Genomic DNA, 23,293 nt, shown 5'->3' on the forward strand with positions numbered 1-23,293 from the left:
GGCTCTGCTTAGGGTTGAGGGGGGGCGGCCCCACCCACCCTCCGGTTGCTTGGCACCAACCCTCCCTGGCTGTGGGGCGTCTTGTTTACTTCTGTCCTTAATTCCCTGCAGGTGCGCAAGTACAAGAGCATGATCCTGGAAGACCTGGAGTCGGCCCTGGCAGAACACGCCCCTGCACCACAGGAGGTTAACTCAGAGCTGCCCCCTCTCACCATCGACGGAATTCCAGTCTCTGTGGACAAAATGACCCAGGTAAGGGGCGGGCCGGGAGGAGGAGACAGAAAGGCAAGTGGCCCGGGTGTGGGCGGGCCTCGGATCACATTTCTCAGTTTTGTGCTCAGGTGACACCAGCGGGGAGAGAGAGATACATAGGCTGGAGTCTGACAGTGAGGCGGTGACAGCCTTGGGAAAGAGAATGTAGTGTTCGAAGAATGCTCCCACCCAAAGAACATGGATATGGTCTCCTCCTTGGTTGGCAGCTCTTTCCTTTCACTTGGGCTGTTGGGTTAGATAAAGAAACTCTTGGCTTGGAGTTGGTTTGAACAGGTAACTGTTAGGACTTTGATGAATCACCATCAAGCAGGGCAGATAAACTGTTAGTCTGAGTTGCTCCTCTTTTCTATGTGAATTCTGAAAGCCACCACGCTGTCGCCAAGGCTCCCCTCTCTGGGGAGTAAGTATGCAAAACTCACAAGGACGCCCCCCCCCCCCCCCCCCCCCCCCCCCCCCCCCCCCCCGAGTCATTGCTTCCCTCCTCTTTCTTTGACAAGGGAAGTCCAAGTATACTTAGCCTGATAAGTCAGCATACCTCAGGAATTTTGCTGAGATGGTCCGTTTTAAATGTCTCAGCTTTGAAAGTGATAGCTTGATTCAAGATCAAATGCCCTTTTGTGACATTTTCCCACCGTATTTCTTTATTAATATACAGCTTTCTTGTTAAATCCAGTTGTGAGTTTTCTTTCCTTTTCTTATTCAGTGTCTTCCAGCAACAGTTAACCCAGTTGATTATTCCTTCCTTCCTTTTTTTCTTTTTGCCCCACCCCCAATTATTCCTTCCTTCTTAAAATGCTTTCTGCTCTGTTTCTGACCCCACACCCTCCTGAACACCTTCCTACCTCACGGTGCTCTCGCTCAGCTCTTCTGCTGGCTCTTCTTCCTGTTCTCAATTGATCAATATTGGCATGTCCCTATCTTTAGTTTCTTTCCAAGGGTCTTATCTTGTCCTGTGGGCTTTATGTCTCCTCTATATGCCGTTTACAACCTGGCTTATACCCCATGTTCGACTCCAGTGCCCCGTGTTCCCCACGACCTTTGATCGCCCCACCCTCCATTCCCCCTCCTGCCTGCTGTATCAGTTAACAGCACCGCCATCTGTCTGGTTCCTCAAGTGCTAGAAGGAGCAACCCTTCCTTTCCCTGTTTTGCCTCACTCGCCACGTGATTTCATTAGCAAGTCATGTGAGTTCAGCTCTGAGATGTACCCTAAGTCTGCCCGCTCTTCTTAGTTCCCATCACCACCCTTGCCCAAGCCAAGCATCCCTCCCATGGAGACTATTTCAGCGCTTCAGGTCTGTCGCTCTCCTGGTTGTGGGTCTTGCTCGGCTGCAGGCTGTGCTTCACAGAGCCACCAGGGGTTTTTTTTAAAGACTTAAGTCGGCTCGGGGCGCCTGGGTGGCTTAGTCGGTTGGGCGTCCAACTTTCGCTTAGGTCATGATCTCGCGGTTCGTGGGTTCGAGCCCCGCGTCGGGCTCTGTGCTGACTGCCAGCTCAGAGCCTGGAGCCTGTTTCAGAGTCTGTGACTCCCTCTCTCTCGGACCCTCCCCTGCTCATGGTGTCTCTCTCTCTCTCCTAGAAATAAATAAAAAACATTCATTTAAAAAAAAAAACAAAACTTAAGTCGGCTCTTATCACTGTCTTATTTAAGCCTTTTCATGGCTTTTCATTATTCCTAGAATCAAACTCAGACGCTGCTATGGCCTCTGAAGCCCTGTATAGTCTGAGAATCCAGCTTCATTCTCCCTCTCAGTCACTGTGCTCTCGCCACACTGGCCTTTTTGTCAAACGCTCCAGGCCTGTTCTTTCAGTTTTGCTGTTTCCTCTGCCTGCAACACTGTTTTCCTGGATCATTGCATGCTTAACCTTATGTTACTCAACGCCTGGCTTAGACATCACCTCCTGAGACAAGCCTTTCTTGATTATCCCACCTAATGGGGCTTTCTCCTTGCTACCAAGTCATATCCTAATGCATCCCCTATTTTACTGTTTTGTAACACTGATTACCCTGGAACTAGCATATTCATTAGCATTCATATTTGTCTGCGGTCTGTCCTTCCAGCTAGAGTTTGAGAGAGATTTAGCTCTGTCCTTTACTGCTGTCCACTACCGTTCCCAGCACCTAAATAACCTCTAAATTCTAAATAATAGGATCTGTTCAGTAAGTGACTCAGGGTCAGGGTAAAACGAGGCCAGTATGATAGGTGCCCAGATTGCAGGTCTCCTACTGGGGTGTTCACTGGCTCTAGACATCGATGCTGCTACTCAAGAGGTGGCACTTCTTTTCCTTGCTAAGTCTGAACCTGCAACATAGCCTACAGCAATACAACATTTTGTAAAGCCAAATTGTGATCTTCTGCTTGTTGGGTTCATAGATCTTTCTTCGGACATTTGGAGACTATCTAAATAATGGTTCAAAAAGGAAAGCATTATCTAATCTTTTTTTCTGTCAATTCATACCTGTTATTTTGTCCTGAGGACCATTCTTATTCATAAAAGAAAACAGGTGAATTTTTTTTACCTGGTTGACATAGAGTCTACTCGGGGGGCACCTGGTGGCTCAGTCAGTTAAGCATCCGACTCTTGATTTTGGCTCAGGTCATGATCTCACAGACCATGAGATCAAGCCCTGAGTCAGGCTCTTCACTGACAGAGGGGAGCCTGCTTGAGATATTTTCTCTCCCCCTCTCTCTGCTCCTCCCCTGCTTGCTCTCTCTCAAAATAAATAAATAAACATTAAAAAGAAAAGAATCTATGCTGTATCTCAGATATAAAGTATATCTAAAGCTGACGAAGCTTCTGATTAAGAATACTCTATCATGAGGCACCTGGGTGGCTCAGTAGGTTGGGCATCCGGCTTCGGCTCCGGTCATGATCTCACAGTTTGTGAGTTTGAGCCCCGTGTCAGGTTCTGTGCTGACGGCTCAGAGCCTGGAACCTGCTTTGAATTCTGTGTCTCACTCTGTCTCTGCCCCTTATCTGCTCACAATCTGTCTGTTTCTCTCTGTCTCGAGAATAAATAAACATTAAAAAAAATTTTTTTAAATGCTCTGTCAGGAAGCACCTGGATGTCTCTGTCAGTTAAGTATCCAAATCTTGATTTCAGCCCAGGTCATGGTGTCATGGTTTTGAGACTGAGCCCCACATTGGGCTATGCCCTGACCGTGTAGAACCTGCTTGTAATTCTCTCCTTCTCTCTTTGCCCCTCCCCTGCTTGCACTTGCTGCATGTGTTCTCTCTTTCTCAAAATAAATAAACTTTAAAAAAAGAGTACTGTGTTAGGTATGTGAGGCACTATTCCCTCTCCCGTGATGGGCATTTTTTCCTTCTTTGTCATGTTTGGTGTGTGAGGTTGAAATAATCTGAGGATTTGATTATATTAAATCATCATTTATATTACATTAAATAATCTGAGGTTTTGATTGTATTAAATGATTAATTCAAATCATCATTAAATCATATCACTGGTAGTTATGAAACTTGGCTGATGGCCTCAGAAGTCAGAACAAACAGTTTAATTTTCATGTTGGAGGTAAAACATTTGAAACTGTCGTTTTCCATTTTTGTGAAATATTCACTCAGGAGAGCTTTGTGTAATGAAGGATCCAAGGGAAGCTGGTACTTTGTTGGGGGCATACATTTTCTTCATCGTCCTCCATTCCTTTCTTTCCCTTCTCATCATAGATCATGACTAAAAAGCACTACGTAACAAAACAAAACAAACAGATGGTGAAGTGTAAGCACCAGCTCCTAAGTGAATGGGAATTTCTGAGTAGTTGGATGCTAGGTTTTTACCCTGGAACCTTTTTTTCTCTCAGATACTTATCCTTAATGTGAGCCAGTTACCTTTTTTCCTAATTGATCCTAAGGCTTTTCACTATTAATGGCAGTAAAAGCAGGTGTTACTTCAAACCAAAGCTCGACAAGAAAAGGAATGGGAATATGAGCATTTTAACACACTGTCAATAGAAATAAGCAGTGGTATGATCTTTCCAGAAAGCAGGTTGGCAGTGCGTATCAAAACGTGTATGTCCTGCCCTCTAAGTGAGCAAAGATGTTATGTTCATGGCATTGTTTATAATAGGAAAATCTGGGAACAATGTGCTTAATAAATTATAGTAGTGATGTTTAATGTTTACATTCAAGAACAGCAGCTCCCAGAAGAGACTAGAAGTTTACTTTCCAACAAAAAATTAGACACTAAAAATGCTGACTTGCTGTCTGTTGCAGTGGGATAGAGAGTTCCAGTAGTTTGAACTGCTTGTAAAATAACATTTCTTATGTACTCTAATTTGAGTGCTCTATTTAGTACTTTGTTTAGCACTTCATTTTATGTTTCTTTGGTAGGGGGCTAGTTGTTTTTTGTTTTTTTTTCCAGGAAATATATAATTGAGTTAATCAATTTCATTTGTGTAAATATGCACATAAAACTTGCCTCTGTGTGTGTGTGTGTGTGTGTGTGTGTGTGTGTGTGTGTATAACTTAAGAGAGATATAAATCTATTTACTGTAGGACCAAAATATTAACAGTGATTATCTATGCATTGTGGCATTATGGGCGATTTTCATTTTCTTTGTCTAATAAGCATGAGTTACTTTTTTTTTTTTAATTAAAAACTTTTTTAACATTTATTTATTTTTGAGAGAGAGAAAACAAAAGTTAGGGAGGGGCTGAGAAAAGGAGACAGAGGATCAGAAGCAGGCTCTCCACTGTGAGCATAGAGCCTGATGTGAGGCTCAAACTCATGAACAGTGAGATCATGACCTAAGCTGAAATCAAAAGTTGGCCGCTTAACCAACTGAGCCGCCCAGGCACCCCAAACATGACATTACTTTTATAACCATAGAAAAATATACTTTCATATTTATATTAAACTTGAATTTTTTAAAGTACAGTTTGTTGAAGTTTTGTTTGATTTTTGTGTTTAAATGAAGATGTTAACAACTCTTTTTCTTTCTCTTATTTTTCTTCTCTGTAGCTACTGTGTTTTGGAAGGCATACTACGAAGTTATGTACAGGGGTATCTCATTTAATCCTTGCCATCCAGAGTGTGTGTGTGTGTATGTAATCCCTATTTTGTAGTCAAGGAAGCAAAGCTCATATATGGTCAGTAGCCATAAAGGACAAAGTAAATTTAATTGGATGCCAATTCTAGAATTCAGACCATATGGGCAATCCACGACTTCCTTGAAGTGATAAAATTCTAGAATTGTAAAAATGCACTGTAACAGAGATGGCCTTAGGTTGACCAGACCCTCTATTAATTATCTCTACTGAATGCTGTAGAGATGACTAATGTTTATATTGATGATCCTTCCTCACAAATATAATTCTATATGGAATCCTAAAATGAGTTCTGAATCATCCAGAGTCGGTAAATTATGTTTGATATTGCTCTGATGTTATGTGTTCCATTATTTTAATTCTTTACAAATTTGAGAGTTAGCATGGTTTATTAGAATTGGAAGGTCTGGACTCTAGTCCGAATCCTACCACATAGAGCACATCTTCTGAAAGTGAGAATTGTCTATCCCCTCCTACTTTATGGAGTCCAAGGAAGAAAAAATGAGGTATTACAGGGAAGGCACTCTGAAAACTAAGGCATGACACAAAGATTTTATTACCAGTTAGTAATACTAACTATATGAACTTTTGAATAACCTAAACATACCATTTCTCACCCATTTTTCACCTACACAAAGTTAGTGAATCTGGAATTTTTATTTGGATCAGCAATAAAGTAGGACAATACAGGTGACAATATATTTTAAAAATGAGGCATAAAGAGAGGAAACAACTTATGAAGCAAGCTAATGACAAACAGAAATGGAATTGAATGGTTGAGTCCATATTGCTCGTGCTTTTTCTGTCTTTCTTTCTGTAAAACTATATTGTAATCATCACTCAGGCTGAGTATTTCAGCTCATATGCACTAAACATTTACTGTTTTAAAAGAATTTCTTGGGGCACCTGGTTGGTTCAGTCGGTTAAGCGTTGACTTTGGCTCAGGTCATGATCTCACAGTTCATGAGTTGGAGCCCCGTGTCGGGCTCTGTGCTGACAGCTCAGAGAATCTGGAGCCTGCTTTGGATTCTGTGTCTCCCTCTCTCTCTGCCCTTCCCCAACCTTTGTTCTGTCTCTCTCTCTCTCTCTCAAAAATAAGTAAACATTAGAACAAATTTTAATAAAATAAAAATAAAGGAATTTCTTGACTTGCTCTAACTATTGAAATTGTCTCCTACACAAATTGAAATTACATATGATAGGGTATTTTAACTTCTGTGTGAACTGAATGCCATGGTTCTTTTAGGAAGCAGCTCTGTAGTTTTGGTTCTTGTTTTTTTACTTATTTTTGTTTTATATCTTGATCCTGATAAAGTATTTTGTGTGTACGTGTGGTTAAAAAAAAAAAAAACACATACTTTTGTAATATTTTTAGTGCTAAAATAAAAACTTGCATTTCTGGCACCTTTAAGAATGGTAACTAGAACTTATCCCATATCTGCCTGCCTCCTTGCATAAGACTTGAAGGAGGTTGAGATAAGGCTGAAAAGAAGAAATCGTTAATTCGGTGGAGATTCTACAACCCCAGAATTCATTTGCAATGAAGTAATGGAGTCACCTTTTTCAGAGATTTTGAAAGTCAGGTTAGCAAAATTTTATAGGATACTCCAAACCAGGGGCCACAGGATGTACTAAATCATGCTTCTCAAACTTCATTGTGCATAAGAGCTCCCTGAGTGAATCAGTAGGTCTTGAGTGGGACCTGAGGTTCTGCCTTCTAGCAAGCTCCCAGGTGATGACAGTGCCGCTGCTGATTCCCAGACTATACTTTGAATTTAGGAATTATGTCATTGCTTGAAGAGTCTCTAAGCAATCATTGTGATATTGTTAGTGGAAAATCAGTTCTTCTCTTTACCACACTTGAGTCCAGTAAGATTCTCTTGTTCTTGGGAGGTTGTAAATCTTCTTGGAATTTGGCTAGAAGAGATCCAAGCAAAGATCATAATTACAGGAGAAACATCTCTGGAAAAAGCAGTCCAGAGTTATTGGTTAAAATTTAGTCCTTTTTGAGACAAAGAAGGGCACTACATAATCATAAAAGGATAAAATCAGAAATTAAGAGAAGTAACAACCAACACCATAGAAATACAAAGGATTATAAGAGCATATTGCAAAACATTATAATCCAATAAATTGGACAACCTAGAAGAAATGGATAATTCCTAGAAACATACACCCTTCCAAAACCAAATCAGGAAGAAATTGAAAATTTGAACAGACTGAAATTACTAGTCATGAAATTGAGTCCATAATTTTTTAAAAAAACCCAACTTCCAACAAACAAAAGTCTAGGACCAGGTGGCTTCACAGGTGAATTCTACCAAATATTTAAAGAAGATGAAGGGGTGACCTCAGTGGCTCAGTCAATTAAGTGTCCGACTTGAGTTCAGGTCATGATCTTGCCATCTGTGAATTCGAGCCCTATATGGAGCTGTCAGCACAGAGCCTAGAGCCTGCTTCAGACTCTGTGTCTCCCTCTCTCTCTCTCTGCCCCTCCCCTACTCACTCTCTGTCTCTCAAAAATGAATAAACATTAAAAAAAAAAAAAAAGAATTAAAGAAGAGGGTTGCCTGGATGGCTCAGTCAGTTAAGTATCCAACTTTAGCTCAGGTCATGATCTCAGGGTTCATTAGTTCAAGCCCCGTGTTGGGCTTTGTACTGACAGTGCAGAGCCTGCTTAGGATTCTGTCTCCTTCTCTCTCTGCCACTATCTCTCTCTCTCAAAATAAATAAATAAAAATTTTAATAAAACAACAAAGAGTTAATACCTATTCTTCTCAAACTATTCCAGAAAAAGAGAAGTGAAATTTTCAAATTAGTTCTACAAGGCCATGATTTCAAAGCCAGGAAAAGACACTACAAACAAAGAAAACTACAAGCCAATAGCTCTGATGCACATAGGTGCAAAAATTCTGAACAGCATATTAGCAAATTTAATTCAACAATACATTTTTAAAAAATCATTCCCTGGGATCAAATGAGATTTATTCAGGGGATGCAAGAGTGGTTCAGTATTGACAAATCAATTCGTGTGATACATCACATTAACAAGAGGAAGGTTAAAAACCATATGGTCATCTCATGAGATACAGAAAATGTATTTGACAAAATACAACATCCATTCGTGATTTAAAAAAAAAGAAAACTCTCAACAAAGTGGCTTTAGAGGGAACATGCCTCAACATAATAAAGCCCATCTATGGGCTTTATTCCCCACATTATACTGAGTGGGGAAAAACTGAGAGCTTTTTCTCTAAGATCAAGAAGACAGGGATGTCCATTCTCGCTGCTTTTACTCAGCATGATACTGGAAGTCTTAATCACAGCACTCAGATAAGAAAAAGAAATAAAAGGCATCCAAATTGGTAAGGAAGAAGAATAAAGCTGTTAATATTTGCAGATGACATGATACTATATATAGAAACCCTAAATACTCCAGCAAAAATCTATGAGAACTGATAAATTCAGTAAAGTTGCAGGATACAAAATTAATATACAGAAATTTGTTGCATTTCTATGCACTAATAACAAAGTAGCAGAAAGAGAAATGAAGAAAACAATTCCATTTACGATTGCACCAAAAAGAATAAAATACTTAGGAATAAATTTAAGCAAAGAGTAAACGACCTGTACTCTTAAAACTGTAAAACATTGATGAAAGAAATTGAAGAAGACACAAGCAAATGGAAAGATACTCTGCTCATGGATTGGAATAATTAATAATGTTAAAATATCCATACTACCCAAAGCAATCCATAGATTCACTGTAATCCTTATCAAAATTCCAATAGCATTTCTTCACAGAATTAGAACAAATAATCCTAAAATTTCTGTAGAACCACAAAAGATCTCAAGTAGCCAAAGCAATCTTGAGAAAGAAGAACACAGCTAGAGGTATCATAATCCTGGATTTCAGATATACTACAAAACTGTAGTAATCAGAATAATCTGGTACTGGCACGAAAATAGGTACATAGATCAATAGAACAGAATAAACAGCCCAGAGATAAACCCACCTTTATATGGTCAATTAATCTATGACCACAGAGGTAAGAATATAAAATGTACACTCTCTTCAAAAAATGGTGCTGGGAAAATTGGACGGCCACATGTAAAAGAATGAAACTGGACCAGTTTCTTTCACCATTACACAAAAATAAACGCAAAATGGATTAAAGACCTAAATCTGAGACCTGAAACCAGAAAACTCTTAGAAGAAAACATAGGCAGTAATCTCTTGGACATCACCTTAGCAACATATTTATGGATATTTCTTTTTAAGCAAGGGAAACAAAACAAAAATAAACTACTCAGACTATGCCAGAATAAAAATATTTTTTTTAATGTTTTATTTCTGAGAGAGAGAGAGAGAGACAGTGTGAGCAGGGGAGGGTCAGAGAGAGAGGGAGACACAGAATCTGAAGCAGGCTCCAGGCTCTGAGCTGGCTGTCAGCAGAGTCCAACACGGGGCTCGAACCCATGAACCGTGAGATCATGACCGGAGCTGAAGTCGGACGCTTAACCAACTGAGCCACACAGGTGCTCCCGGAATAAAAATATTTTGCCCAGCAAAGGAAATCATAAAAAAACAAAAAGGCAACCTACTGAATGTGAGAAGATATTTGGATATGATGTATGTGTTAAAGGGTTGGTATCTGAAATATATAATTAAGTTACACAGCTCAATACCAAAAAACCCAAACAATGCAATTAAAAAATGGGCAGAGGGCCTGAATAGACATTTTTCCAAAGAAGACATATAAGTGGCCAACAGACATTTGAAAGGATGCTCAACATCACTCATCATCAGGGAAATGCAAATCGAAACCCCAATGAGATATCCCCTCACACCTCTCAGAATGGCTAGAAAGAAATAGACAAGAAATAACAAGTGTTGGTGGGGATGTGGAGAAAACAGAACACTTGTGCACTGCTGGTGGAAATGTACATTGCCACCAGTGTGGAAAACAACAGGGATTTCTCAAAAAATTAAAAATAGAAATATGTGATCCAGTAATTCTGCTATTGGGTATTTACCCAAAGAAAACAAAAACACTAAATCAAAAAGGTATATGCGTCTCTGTGTTTATTGCAGCATTGTTTATAATAGCCAGATTATGGAAGCAGCCCAAGTGTCCATCCATAGATGAATGGATAAAGAAGAGGCGGTATATGTATACAGTGGAATATTACTCAGCCGTAAAAAAGAATGAGATCTTGTCTTTTGCAACAACTTGGATGCGCCTACAGGTGCATCCCTTATTACGCTAAGTGAAACAAGTCAGACTGAGAAAGAAAAATACCATGTGATTTCACTTATATGTGGAATCTAAAAAAAAAATAGGCTAAATACGGAGAACAAACGGGTGGTTGTTAGAGGGGAGGAGAGTGTGGGGATGGGCAACATAGATAAGGGGCATCAGGAGGTATAAACTTCTAGTTATAAAATAAGTCACAGAGATGAAACAGCATAGGGAATATAGTCAATAATGTTGCAGTAACATTTTGTGGTGACTACAGTAATTTTGGTGAGCACTGAGTAATATATAGAATTGTCGAGCCAATATGTTGTATACTGAAATTAACAAAAATATTGTAATTATGCTTTTTAAAAATCCACTGCTTTTTCCCTTGTCCCTTCCCTTTCTTCACTTGAACTTACTAGCCTCCTCTTACTCTCACTGGGGTAGTATGTTGCTTTAATATTCCCTTGGAGTGATGATGCAATGGAATAGTAATTCTTCACCAGTTTTCAGGAAAAAGCTTCAGAAACATTCAGCATAGTGATTGCGTCATTAGGAAGAAGTTATTCACAGGGTTTGACATGCTTTACTTAAGAAATATTCATCAGTGTAGGTTTTTTGAGTGTGGTTTTGAAAAGCATAGGTTTGGTCTCTTCTACCCAAAGAATGGAAACATTATGCTTTGTGAAATAAGCCAGACACAAATGACAAATACCGTATGTGATTCTGCCGATAGGACGTATCTAGACTGGGCAAATTCATAGAGACAGAAAGTAGAATAGAGTAGCTGGGGAGTTAGTGCTTAATGCATACAGAGTTTCTGTTTGGGATGATGATGAGTAAATTCTGCAAATAGTACAACATTCTGAATGTACTTAATGGCCCTGAATTGTATATATTTAAATGATAAATTTTGTTATGTATATTTTATGACCAAAAAAATTATTTTAGTAGAGTGGTCTTTAAACTTGGCCACATAGTAGAATCACCTAGAGAACTTAAATCCTAGTGCCCGGACCATACTCCAGACCAATTAAATCGGAATCTTTAGGGATGAGATCCAGGCATGTACCGTGTTTAAACCCCCAGGCAATTCCACTGGGCAGCCTATGTTGAGAACCACTGTTGTAGATAATGGTTGCGAACTGCTGCTCCTTCCTGTAATGTCAAAACCTATATGCAGAGTGGGCTTTTCCTACTACATTATCAAAAAATGTTTATGTATATGATGCCACTCCACATTTGGTAAATGTTAGGTAAGCAGGATGAAATTAAGAGAATAACAAAATTATTGGTAACAAAAATATTGAATTCTTGGGGCACCTGGGTGGTCAGTTGGTTAAGCGTCTGACTTTGGCTCAGGTCATAATCTCGCAGTTTGGGGGTCTGAGCCCCATGTTGGGCTCTGTGCTGACAGCTCAGAGCGTGGAGCCTGCTTCAGATTCTGTGTCTCCCTCTCTCTCTGCCCCTCCCCTGCTCTCTGACTCTATCTCAAAAAATAAATAAACAGTAAAATAGATATTGAATTCTTAAGTGGAACATAGCATTTTTTTTAAACATTTATTTATTTTTGAGAGACAGAGCATGAGCAGGGCAGGGGCAGAGAGAGAGGGAGTCACAGAATCCCAAGCAGACTCCAGGCTCTGCGCAAGCATTCAGCACAGCCTGACGCGGGGCTCAAACCCACAAACTATGAGATCATGACCTGAGCCAGAGTCAGACACTTAACTGACTGAGCCACCCAGGCCCCCCAACATATTTTGAGTAGAGTAAAAGAATAGTGGTATAATTGGGAATTCTCATAAAAGGGAATTGGCATATAAATTCCATTTGCAAGATACAACTAGACTAGTGAAAAATATTTTCAAATTACATGGCAAAGTATTAATATGCAGAACAGATTAACATTTCTTTCAGATTAATAAGAAAGAGATGATTTGAAAAATAAACAAAGCATCCTAAACAGTTCACAAAAAGAGAATGTGATCAGTAAATGTATGAAAAGATTCTCAACCTCACTAGTAATGAAAATTGAAATAATTACCATTTCCCCCACATTCGATGAGTCAAAATAAGAAAGCTTGGTAATAAAAAAATGTGAAGGAGGGTGTGACAAAATGGGTACTGTCATGAACTGTTGATGGGAGTGGGATTGGCAGACTTTTTTGGAGGACAGTTTGGCAGTGTCTATTAAAATGTTAAATGCATGTACCTTCTAAGCAGAATTTCACTTTGCTACTAGAGAAATACACATGTGCACAAAGAAACATTTTACAAGCACTATAAATAATCTAAATGTTCATCAGCAGGAGAATGGTTAAATAAAACGGCAAAGACTATATCACGGATGCGAGGCAACTACTTTCTGAGAATGAGATTATTCTAGTTATACTACCATGAGATCTCTGTGACAGCATGTTGAGGGCAGAAAGTGAGTTGCCATAAACTATGTACACTATGGTACTGTTTGTGTTTTATTTTGTCACATAAAACTGTTCTCTTCCATCATATATTCATGTAAAGGCATAGATTGACCTATAAGGAAGGACATTCTGCTGCTGATAGGTGACTGGATCGGGGAAGGTGGATGGAAAAGAGGACTGTGTTATTTTGATTTTTTTGTACAAAAGAGTACAGCTGAGATGAGGTGGCAGAAACAGACCAAGGTGAGACTCCTTCAAAGGGAAAGTAGAATTGTGAGAGCATTTTGCTTAATGGGAGGGAGACAGTTTGGTAGGTTGATGGCATGTAGAGACAGACCAGAAGGATTGGCCTGAAAGAAGAGACTGAAAGAAATGAGTGTCTTCATTGTCTTGTATTCTCTGAACTTCCTCTTCCTTCCAAACTTGTTTTTGCCATGTTTCTAAGGGACTGTGTTTTATGGGGAAATGAGATTAAAAGGAGCCACTGTTGGTGCTGGTGCTCCTAGGGAATAAGGATATAGGACTGGCATTTCTAATAAGGAAATCCACTTCTACGATCTCTGTGAACAGAGGTTAGTGGTACAAATAATTTCAGATAGTGAGCAAAAATGTTTGCTTTTGCTTTCTAATGCCCTTTAAATATCCATTCGAATATAATTGACCCTGTCAACCTGGAAGATCATAATTTTAAATTAAAATATTGAAGGCAACAGTTTGAAAATTCTCCAGTTTCCCTTCTTTGCCACATCCCTGTTCTCTTGTACGCTATAGAAAACATCACCTTCAAAACTGTTGGATTTCAACAGCCTTATCCCGAAACCTATTATGTATACTCTCATCGTTTCGGTAGAGGGGGAGTTGGCAAACTGTTTGGTTTGAGCAGTCTTTTCTTGGTAACGGAATCAAAATAGACACCAGGTGCCTCAAAAATCGTAGACTCGGGTACAAGCTGAGCAGAGAGAAGACAGGCATTTGGGAATGCGCAAGGGGAATGCGTGGTTGGACAGCAGATTTACGAGTGGAAAATTTCTAACATAGTAAGGATTATTATTTCATTTTGGATAGATTAACCTTTTTAGAAGTTTACAAAATCTTTTTAAAAACATGTGTGGTTCCCACATAATCTTTACTTTTGACTGCCACTGGCAGGAGTTTGGTATGGTTTCTCTTTGCCGAGTATGCCCTGGAAGGAGTGGTACTTTCCACTCTTCACCGGTTTGGGGTGGGTTCACTGACCAAGCTGGGCACTTTAAGTCCATTAAGAACCCCAAATTAGAATGGGAGGCTGGGAAAGCTTGCTGTGGCCCAATTAAAGGACAGCCTGGGAGGGTAGGCTTTACCTTTGCTGATCCTATTGATTGTCTCCTCTGGGGATTAATGACAAACCTTCCTTAACAAGCACACTGAGTAGCTTGGGATTCCAAAACTCTCCAGGACCAGTAATTAATCCAACTAGTAATGAGAACACAGTGCTGAATTCTGGAAAGAAATCATTTAACTCTTTCTATACTGAGTAGTTCATTTTCTCTTACTGATAATCCCTTTAGCCTTAGCACTGTTTATTTGGGACAGTATAAAAATAGTCTGATGGGGGTGCCTGGGTGGCTTAGTTAGGAGTCAGACTCTTGATTTCGACTCAGGTCATGGTCTCACGGTTCATGAGTTCAAACCCAGCATAGGGCTCTGCACTGACAGTGCAGAGCCTGCTAGGGATTCTCTCTCTCCCCCCTCTGTCTGCCCCTTCCCCGAGTGCGTGTGCTCTTGCTTGCTCACTCTCTCTCTTTCTCAAAATAAACTTTAAAAAAAAGCCTGATGAAAAATTGCCATTTTCAGTGAAGCTATATTATTTCTGTGCATTTAAAAGCAAGAACAGTCTTTACCCCCCACGTGTACAGAGTTGACAAGTGAACTTTTATTTGTAGAAAGTGCTTTTTGCCTCTTGTTTTGATATGAAGGCAGATTTATACAGTTGATAATTAATAAAAACCTAAAATCTGCCTCTGAATTGGAACTTGTATACCAGCAGTTAAATTTCACTCTGGTCCCATTTTTTTAATGTTTAATGGAATTTTTACCTATGGATGTAACCATCCCCCTGCCCCCCAACACCGTGTTGCTTTTTTCTCCTACTTTCTTCTTCCCAGGACTTTGAGACATTTCCCATCCAGAGGTTTCTGACACAGAACATCTTTGACAGGCTTCCTAAGTCTAGTTCTCTCACTAGTAATCTGCTTGTATACTTTTAAAAAAAATGTTTAGGGGCACCTGGCTGGCTTAGTCAGTTAAATGTCCGACTTCAGCTCAGGTCGTGATCTCATGGTTCATGAGTTTGAGCCCTACGTCGGGCTCTGTGCTGTCAGCTCAGAACCTGGAGCCTGTTTCAGATTCTGTCTCCCTCTCTCTCTCTGCCCCTCCCCCGCTCACACTCAAAGATCCCGCAGAACAAATCACCTGCACTATCTATGTATTGGGGCATGTGGGTAACAGCTCTCTTCCTCAAGGCACAAAATTGGCCTAGATTCACTTTTTGATTCTAGCATTCTTTATTTCTCTTCTTCAACCATGTTTACACAGATACTTATTCACTCATTCTTCTGCCTCCTTCTGCATTTTTGCACCATACCACCCTGAAGAACTAAGGATAAATGTCTTTCCATATGTCAGTGTGTTTAGTATTAGAAAACCATTTCGGAACATTGGCTTTTTCATTCATTTTGGGTGTCTGACTCTTGGTTTTGGCTCAGGTCATGATCTCACCATTTGTGGGTTCGACCCCCACGTTGTACTCTGTGCAACAATGAGCCTGCTTGGGATCCTCTCTCTCCCTCTCTCTCTGTCCCTTCCCAGCACACACTCTAGCCCTCTCTCAAAATGAATAAACTTCAAAAAAAATAGAGGACTGATGACTGAAGTAATAATAGTAAAACTCCTGTTCATTCAATGCAGCTATGTATATCTACCCACTATCTGATCCATTGAATTGACCCTGTATACTTGCCATTTTTATTACTGCTTTGCGGTTGAGGAAATTAAGATTCAGAGAGCGAGCTAGGGTTCTGGGCCAACTCTTAGTCTAGAGCTTGTGTTCTTATTGACTGACTGAGAACAAACTGACTGAAGAAGGAGTCAAGATATATTTCACAAAGAATGTGGAATCTGGTGGGCAATAAGGAACATGTGTCGGCTTGAGAAGGTGCTCCCACTGGGGGAACAAATCCAAAGGCATAGAAGCAGAAGTGAGTTCAGTTTATAAGACAGTGCAGAGACTCACCTAATGAGGACCAAGGCGGCCTGTTGGCAATTAGCAGGAATAGTGGTGGGAGGCTGGGCTGTGGCAGGTGGAAAAGCTGGACAGAGGAGTCTGGTTTAGTTCCTAGTAGTGAGAGGCCATTTAAAAGTTTTTGAGCATTGGAGCTGTGCAGCATTTAGGGAAAGCTGTCTGTTAAGGACACATGGGATGAGGAAGAGAGGGGAGAACGTGAAGTTACACTAGAAGGTCAGCTGGAAGGATGCACTGGCCTTGGACTAGGAAGTGGGGACACAGGTGGGACAGGAGAAGAAGGGACGGAGAGCACAGGCATTTCAAAGAAGAAGGAATTGAACCTGCAAGAAGTAGCTAGATGGGTATTGAAGGAAAGAGGTAAACCTGACCGAGACTTTGAGCTTGGCTGTCTAGGGAAAGAAGGTGGGGTTCTCCTGGCAAAGAGTAAGACTCCAAGAAGACAGGTGGGTGGAGAGAGGGCAGAGGAGGCTTTTAAGTGAGTAGGCTGGTGCTCTGCCCACACTTCCCGCAACCTGTGAGTCCCGGAAGCCCAGGGGAAAGCCTGATAGGACAGAGCCAAAAAGCAAGACAGGATGAAAGGTGTAGGTGTCCGTCGCCAAGTGCCAGGGTGACCCAGGACTGGGGAGTGTGGGAGACTGTGGTGCAAACGGGTGGGGCGTCAGAAGCTGGAGAGTCAGAATCAGAGAATGTATGGGGGTCCAGGCGGGATCTGAGCAGACTCTGACAGCGAGTTCTTTCTGAACACTGTCGTCTTGTGTTAATTTAAAGCTATTTAGCCTTCTTATTTCATTATCTCCAGACTCTGCTAGGTATGGATATAAAGAACTCTACTTTTGGAGAATGTTCCTGGGATTAGAACAAAAGAGATAGACGAAAGCCATGTGTTTTTTATATGAAGAAACACAAATATTGCAGGATTAAGCCTTTTCCTTCTCTATGTATCTGAGGCTAGAAAAAGACACACTCCCAGGAAATCAGGATAAAGGGAAAAATGACTTTGAGATGTACTTTCTTAAAATAACTGAAGAAATGACCTCATGAGCCAGCTGATAGCCTGGGTTTGCAAATGGATACATTTCTATTAGCCTGCTGCTTGATGCCGCAGAGCCAAATATATACCGAGTGTATTATATCATATCCTGTAGGCAGGAGACTATCTGGGAGAGGCAGCCTCAGGGAGGTGAAATGGCAGCCTGGGCGCAAGGAATGGCCACGTAAATATCGTCAGCCAGAGCTCTATTTATTAGGGAAGCATGATTCCCTGTTATTATGTGATATAATAATTATATTATATAATAATTGGTATCATCTTCTGGTAAAATAATATTCAGATAAGAACACCTGATATTTAAATAGGCTCTTCAGTATTAAAGTAGTGTTGCACTCATTCTCTCATTAATACTTCAGTATTCCCATTTCTAGGTTTTTTTTTCTCTCACTCTCTTTTACACCTACAAGCCCATGTCCTTGGGTCTGACTCATTGCCAAAATTGTCTTATCCTTTTGGTCTTAAGCTGTGGAGGCAACCTGGATGTGTCCTTAGTTGGAGGAGAATGCTTATCTCTGGAGTGTTGCAGAGGTTACAAGGAAAGCAGTAGGTCTGGGGAGGGACGTTAGAACTTCATAAATTGCTTCTCTTGCCAAAAATCATTGTAGGCAATTAAGAATATTCACAAAGCAGGCTTCCCTCCTCCTCCAACACACACACTCAGTGTGACTGCTGTGCCAGGAGATGAAGAAAGGCAGCTGTCTCTGGTTTAACACCTGCTCGGTCTGGATTCGATTTGTAAAATAAATCTGAATGAACTCCATAATGTGTTTAAGATGACATATGCTTCACTGATTGTATGTCAGAGCCACAGACATTGGCCTAGCATACAAGAAACTTTCAGGGAAAGCTTTAGGGTTATTTTCCCTTCTTATTAAGTAAAGCCTATTTGTAACCAACCACCTTCCTGAATTCTCTTGCTGTTTATAGTAGTTTTTCCTTTGACTCTCTGGGGTTTTCCAGATGCACAGTCATATCAGCTACAAACAATGATGATTCTACCTGCTCCTCACCTCTTACTTCCCTTATCTAATGGCCAGGTTACTGCCTCCAGAACAATACTGAAAACATGTCAACTTTGTTAGACACCTTGAATCCGTGGGAAGCTGTAGAAGGGAAATGAGGGAAATGGCATCAGGAACATCTTAGGCAGAAATCAAACTTGAGGGCAGGTATTCTTGATCTTCCAGGGCCAGTTCTGTGAAATACAGCTTGATGTATACTTGACCAACATACGTATATATAATTCTCAGTCACATCTTGGAATTCTCTGGGACCATCCAGGAGGGCTATCTGTTTTATTATCGTAGAACTTGGTGGAAGGCGCAAAGACATCCCAGATGTCTTTCATGACTGCTGATGACCACACTCTTGTCTTCTAGGCCCAGCTTCGGGCATTTATTCCAGAGATGCTCAAGTACTCCACAGGTCGGGGAAAACCAGGCTGGGGCAAAGAAAGCTGCAAGCCCATCTGGTGGCCTGAAGATATCCCATGGGCAAATGTCCGGAGCGACGTCCGCACAGAAGAGCAAAAGCAGAGGGTGAGGGTTTCTCAGAGCTGAGTAGCCTGTTGCTTTTCCATTCAGAATCAGCTATGCTAAAAAGTCTGAAAACATTTGTGCGATAGCCAAACCTGTCTCCCAAAAGAAGTTTGATATTCTCTGATTTATAGCCTTCCCCATTCATCATATCGTCACTGTGGACTCGGGACGGGTCCATGAATTTACACTTCCTTCCCCCTAGTTGCCTTTTGGAGCAGTTTTAATATTATGAGGTGCTTGGAAAAACTGAAGAAACTTCAGGAAAAAGCATTAATCACTTCGAAGACTTAGAGATGTCCTTATTTCTGGTTAGCAAGAACCACCGTTGAAAAATGTAAATAATAGAATTAGATGTGAAGTTGGTGAAGGCTGCTGCTAATGACACTTCTTTTTAAAAAGGTGGACTCAACTAATTGTCGTCCCTTGCTCTTTCTGCATATGTGTTTCTTAGCTTGGAAGTTTATTGAGAATTGTAACATAAAATTCTTGTCAAAAGAGTAACCTTCTTTTGTGAGAAGTTTAAGAGTTGGCCTCAGGTTAGTTTGGGGTATAAAACCCAAAAGCAAAACCAGACTTTGCTCAGGAAGGAAACCAGTGGGAGATCTTTGGTGCTTGGTGCCGAGTTTCTTTGCGCCACAATCGGCCTCCGGGAAATAAACCTACGGAGCTTACTCTGTGCAGGTTTGGTTTGGTTTGTTAGCTAAGCAGCTGCTTATCCCATGGTGGGACTGAATAGCCACGCTTCTTTGTGACTTTTTAAATGTGCTTTTCTGGTCTTTTGGTGACAGGTTTCATGGACCCAAGCACTACGGACCATAGTTAAAAACTGTTATAAACAGCATGGGCGGGAGGACCTTTTGTATGCTTTTGAAGATCAGCAAACACAAACACAGGCCACAACCACACACAGTATAGCCCATCTTGTACCATCACAGACCGTAGTCCAGACCTTTAGTAACCCTGACGGCACTGTCTCACTCATCCAGGTGAGTAAACCTATGGCCACCAAACTATGGTTTCTGAGGTGGACTGGTGGGCACCTCACCTCACACTGGAGAAAGTTTGCTTCATGTGACCCTTATGTAACTTTTTGAAACTCCTCAAGATCTTTCTATCTGAAATTTATTTTTAAATAATATTTTAAATTGTTTGCAGTATGTTAAATATGGAGCTGTAGATGGCTTTTCCAGACATTTCCCAAACAAAGCACTGTAAAAATGGCTTCTTTTTTATGGTTTCATTCTGTCAGGGGCTAGGAGCTATTCCTTCTAAATTACCTGTGGTAAAACACAGTGTGTTGGTAAATAGGGAGTGTCTAAAATTCAGATTGGAAACAAAAAATAAAAATAAAAATAAACAAGATTCAGATTGGAGTGAGAGTAGAAAGTTGGTTGACCAATACTAGGCACTGATGGTGAAACATGATAGCTTCTAATATTGATTTTTTCGGTTGAAATAAAATACTAGTGCTCCTGTAAGTGTCTGAGATACGATTTTAGGAACTCATTTCACATTACAAAGCCTGTTAATCAGCACCTGAGCTGAATTTTGGATTAAATGAATCTTGACTTCTGACAAAAGGAAAGGTAGACAGATCCATCTACTGACACTTCTCACCTTCTGTATTTTTCTTTAGGTTGGTACAGGGGCAACAGTAGCCACATTGGCTGATGCTTCAGAATTGCCAACCACAGTCACTGTTGCCCAAGTGAATTATTCTGCTGTGGCCGATGGAGAGGTAAGAAAGAGGATTTGGTCTGCATCTGCTTAAATACTTAAAGGCATAGGCGAGGGAGTAGTTAGGGTTCAGAAAATAGCGAGGCCGAGTAGCCTACACATTGGTAGCATTAGACCATGACAGTTTTGCAGACTATCTCATGTTGTGTATATTAATTGTAATCATTGAAATTCCTAGATCTTTATGATTTAGACCTGTCACTTATAATTTTACATTTGCAATATAGCATTTTTGTATAATACATAACAAAAAAAGATGATCTGTGTAATACTTTTATGCTGTGAATCCCAAAGAATTTAATCATTAGGCTTAATGTTTAAAAATTAGATCATTAAGACTGGAGCTGACCAAAGAATTCTTTGAAGGGATAAATATATTTGTAAAGCAGTAGTCATCATTTATTACATTTTAAATATGCCTTTGAAAAGACTATGAGAAAATCCTCCTCTCCCAAAATCGAAGTAACTATAGGATGTTAACCTAAAGGTAGCTAACTTTAATTGAGCACTTGATAAACTAAGTGCTCAACCCTATATTAAGAATAGGTTCTGTTACCATCTTCACTTTATAGATGAGAAAACAGAAACACGTAGAGGTTAGGTGACGTGCCCAAAGTCACAGAATAAGTGTCGAAGCTATGTAACATGTTTGGAAAACTGTCATCTAAACTCTGAGCCGTCGGTGAAGGTCAGGAAAGGGTTCGTTGAGGCAGTGCGGGCTTTTCCCCGAAAGGTACCAGGGTGGTGTACCCCTGACATTTGAAGAACGGCTAACAACTGTCAAAAGAGCAGTATTAGAAATAAAGCTAAAAGTGTTCTCTCACCCTTGCTTAAAACCATGAAGCACTTCTGCTCAGGACACCACAAAGTCATATTCATGTGTGCAACTCAGGAAAGGGAGAGAACTAATAAAGCTCTCATGGCTAGTGAGATGAAGAGAAACAGTGGGCTACCCAGTCAGCCAGCGTGAACCGAGCCCCTGCCATAACGCAATGACGTGTTAGATGTGTGGCGTTGATTTACACAGGAACCCTGCTCTCAAGAAGCTCCTGTCTGGAGGGAGAGAGAAATGTCTGCAGAAATGAATCACGGTCCCTGCCCAGTGGTCTCTGCCTCCAGGAGAGGTGGTTTCCAGCTAGGGAGTCTGAGATGTGGGAGGCAGGAGCCAGCATTTGGTTGTGCAGTATAGAAAGGTTAATAGTCCACAGGATATTCACTTTTAGAAGTATATAAACATGTAAGAGTGTGGATTAGCTGAGGGAAAAACTCGTCAGTCCCCAAACACTAAAAGTGGAGGACTGTCCTTGAAGTGTGAGATAGATAGAAAAGACAGCGGTGGGTGTATTTACTCTTTGACTTATTCAAAGTTATCAACCGTATCTCCCTACTGAATGTTTCTGGTACTGTGTGAAGCAAGTGACTGTGTTTCTTAAACACTTCTCTAGAGACTAATTCTTTGAAGCCCGTGTAGCTAAATAACTTTATATGTATATATATATATATATATATGGTGGTAATTAACACATTCAGAAGTTCACAGAAAAATATAAAGAATTTAAAAAATCGTAGTTACTTAGGGCTTTTTCAGCACACTAACATCATTTTTAAGTCATCTGTTGTAGGAGTGAGTGAATGACAGAAATAGCCTGCTGCTACACACCCAAATTTCAGATTTAAAAACAAACTGTAACTCTTCCCACACTTCCAATGAAACACAACAAAGAGAAGCAGCACAGGTTATCTCAGAAAGTGACAAAATGTTTTCCATGTAATAGTATGATTTATTTTACTTCTCATTGGTCCTAGATGTTGACGTGGTCGTTAGCCTCTCAGTTTTGAGCCGTAAGAACTATAATTACTCAAAATACCTCACTGCTTATGGGCAGATAAGACCACATCAAGTTAATGAAACATTATATCAGATGACTCAGCAAAAACATCCTACTACCTTGTGTTTAGCATCTCTTTTCCCAAGGAGTAGAAAGTACTCTACAAAAGCAAACGAAAACTATACTTTTAGAAGTTGTGAGGTCACTTGGTGCTCCCAGCCTTGCCAGTGAGCGCTGTTACCAATAGGCCAAGCTGCCTTCAAAATCCAGTTAGTTCCATTTAGTTACGTTTATTAGAAGGACCACTGGGAGCCTGTTCCTTGTGGTAATATATGGTCTCCCAAATCTTTTGGAGTATTCTGTGTGGTCGGAATACCCAATAATTCTTGAACAGCTGGCCACCCTCCCGTGCAGTCAAATTCACATATAACTTTAAGTCCTTCAAAACTTAATAGCCTACGATCAAGCAGAAGCCTTACTGATAACATAAACAGTCGATTAGCACGTATTTTGTAATGTTATATCAATTGTATCCTGTATTCTTACAATAAAGCAAGCTAAAGAAAATGTTATTAAGAAAATTATAAGGAAAACACGTTTCTAGTCTGTACTGTATTTATTGAAAAACAAATCCACTTATAAACGGATCCAAACAGTTCAAACCTGTGTTGTTGAAGGGTTGACTGTAGTTTGAAAGAAACAAAAAAAACCTCTCACCTTAGACAGCTTTAAACTAATTAAAGACACAAAACAAGTTACGTAGACATTTAGAAATGAACAAGGAAAGACTTCAAAATATGTGAAATAAACTATGTTGATTTCAAAGTATTTGTACAATTTCAGTTTTGATGGC

The 23,293-nt window shown here is 40.3% G+C and overlaps 1 protein-coding gene across 4 annotated transcripts in view; it reads left to right on the forward strand.

Moving 5' to 3' along the window:
* NRF1 (nuclear respiratory factor 1) overlaps window positions 1-23,293 on the forward strand; it is a 145,628-nt gene that overhangs the window by 79,831 nt on the left and 42,504 nt on the right. For all 4 annotated transcript variants that reach the window (XM_039243645.1, XM_039243654.1, XM_039243671.1 and 1 more), the window contains exons 5-8: window positions 112-252; window positions 18,716-18,874; window positions 19,663-19,860; window positions 20,511-20,612. In XM_039243645.1, the coding sequence (XP_039099576.1) occupies window positions 112-252; window positions 18,716-18,874; window positions 19,663-19,860; window positions 20,511-20,612 (600 nt within the window). The remainder of the gene's footprint in view (window positions 1-111; window positions 253-18,715; window positions 18,875-19,662; window positions 19,861-20,510; window positions 20,613-23,293) is intronic.

Source organism: Hyaena hyaena, unplaced genomic scaffold, assembly GCF_003009895.1.
Source record: "Hyaena hyaena isolate Hyena2069 unplaced genomic scaffold, ASM300989v1 scaffold_8, whole genome shotgun sequence".
NCBI lineage: Eukaryota > Metazoa > Chordata > Mammalia > Carnivora > Hyaenidae > Hyaena > Hyaena hyaena.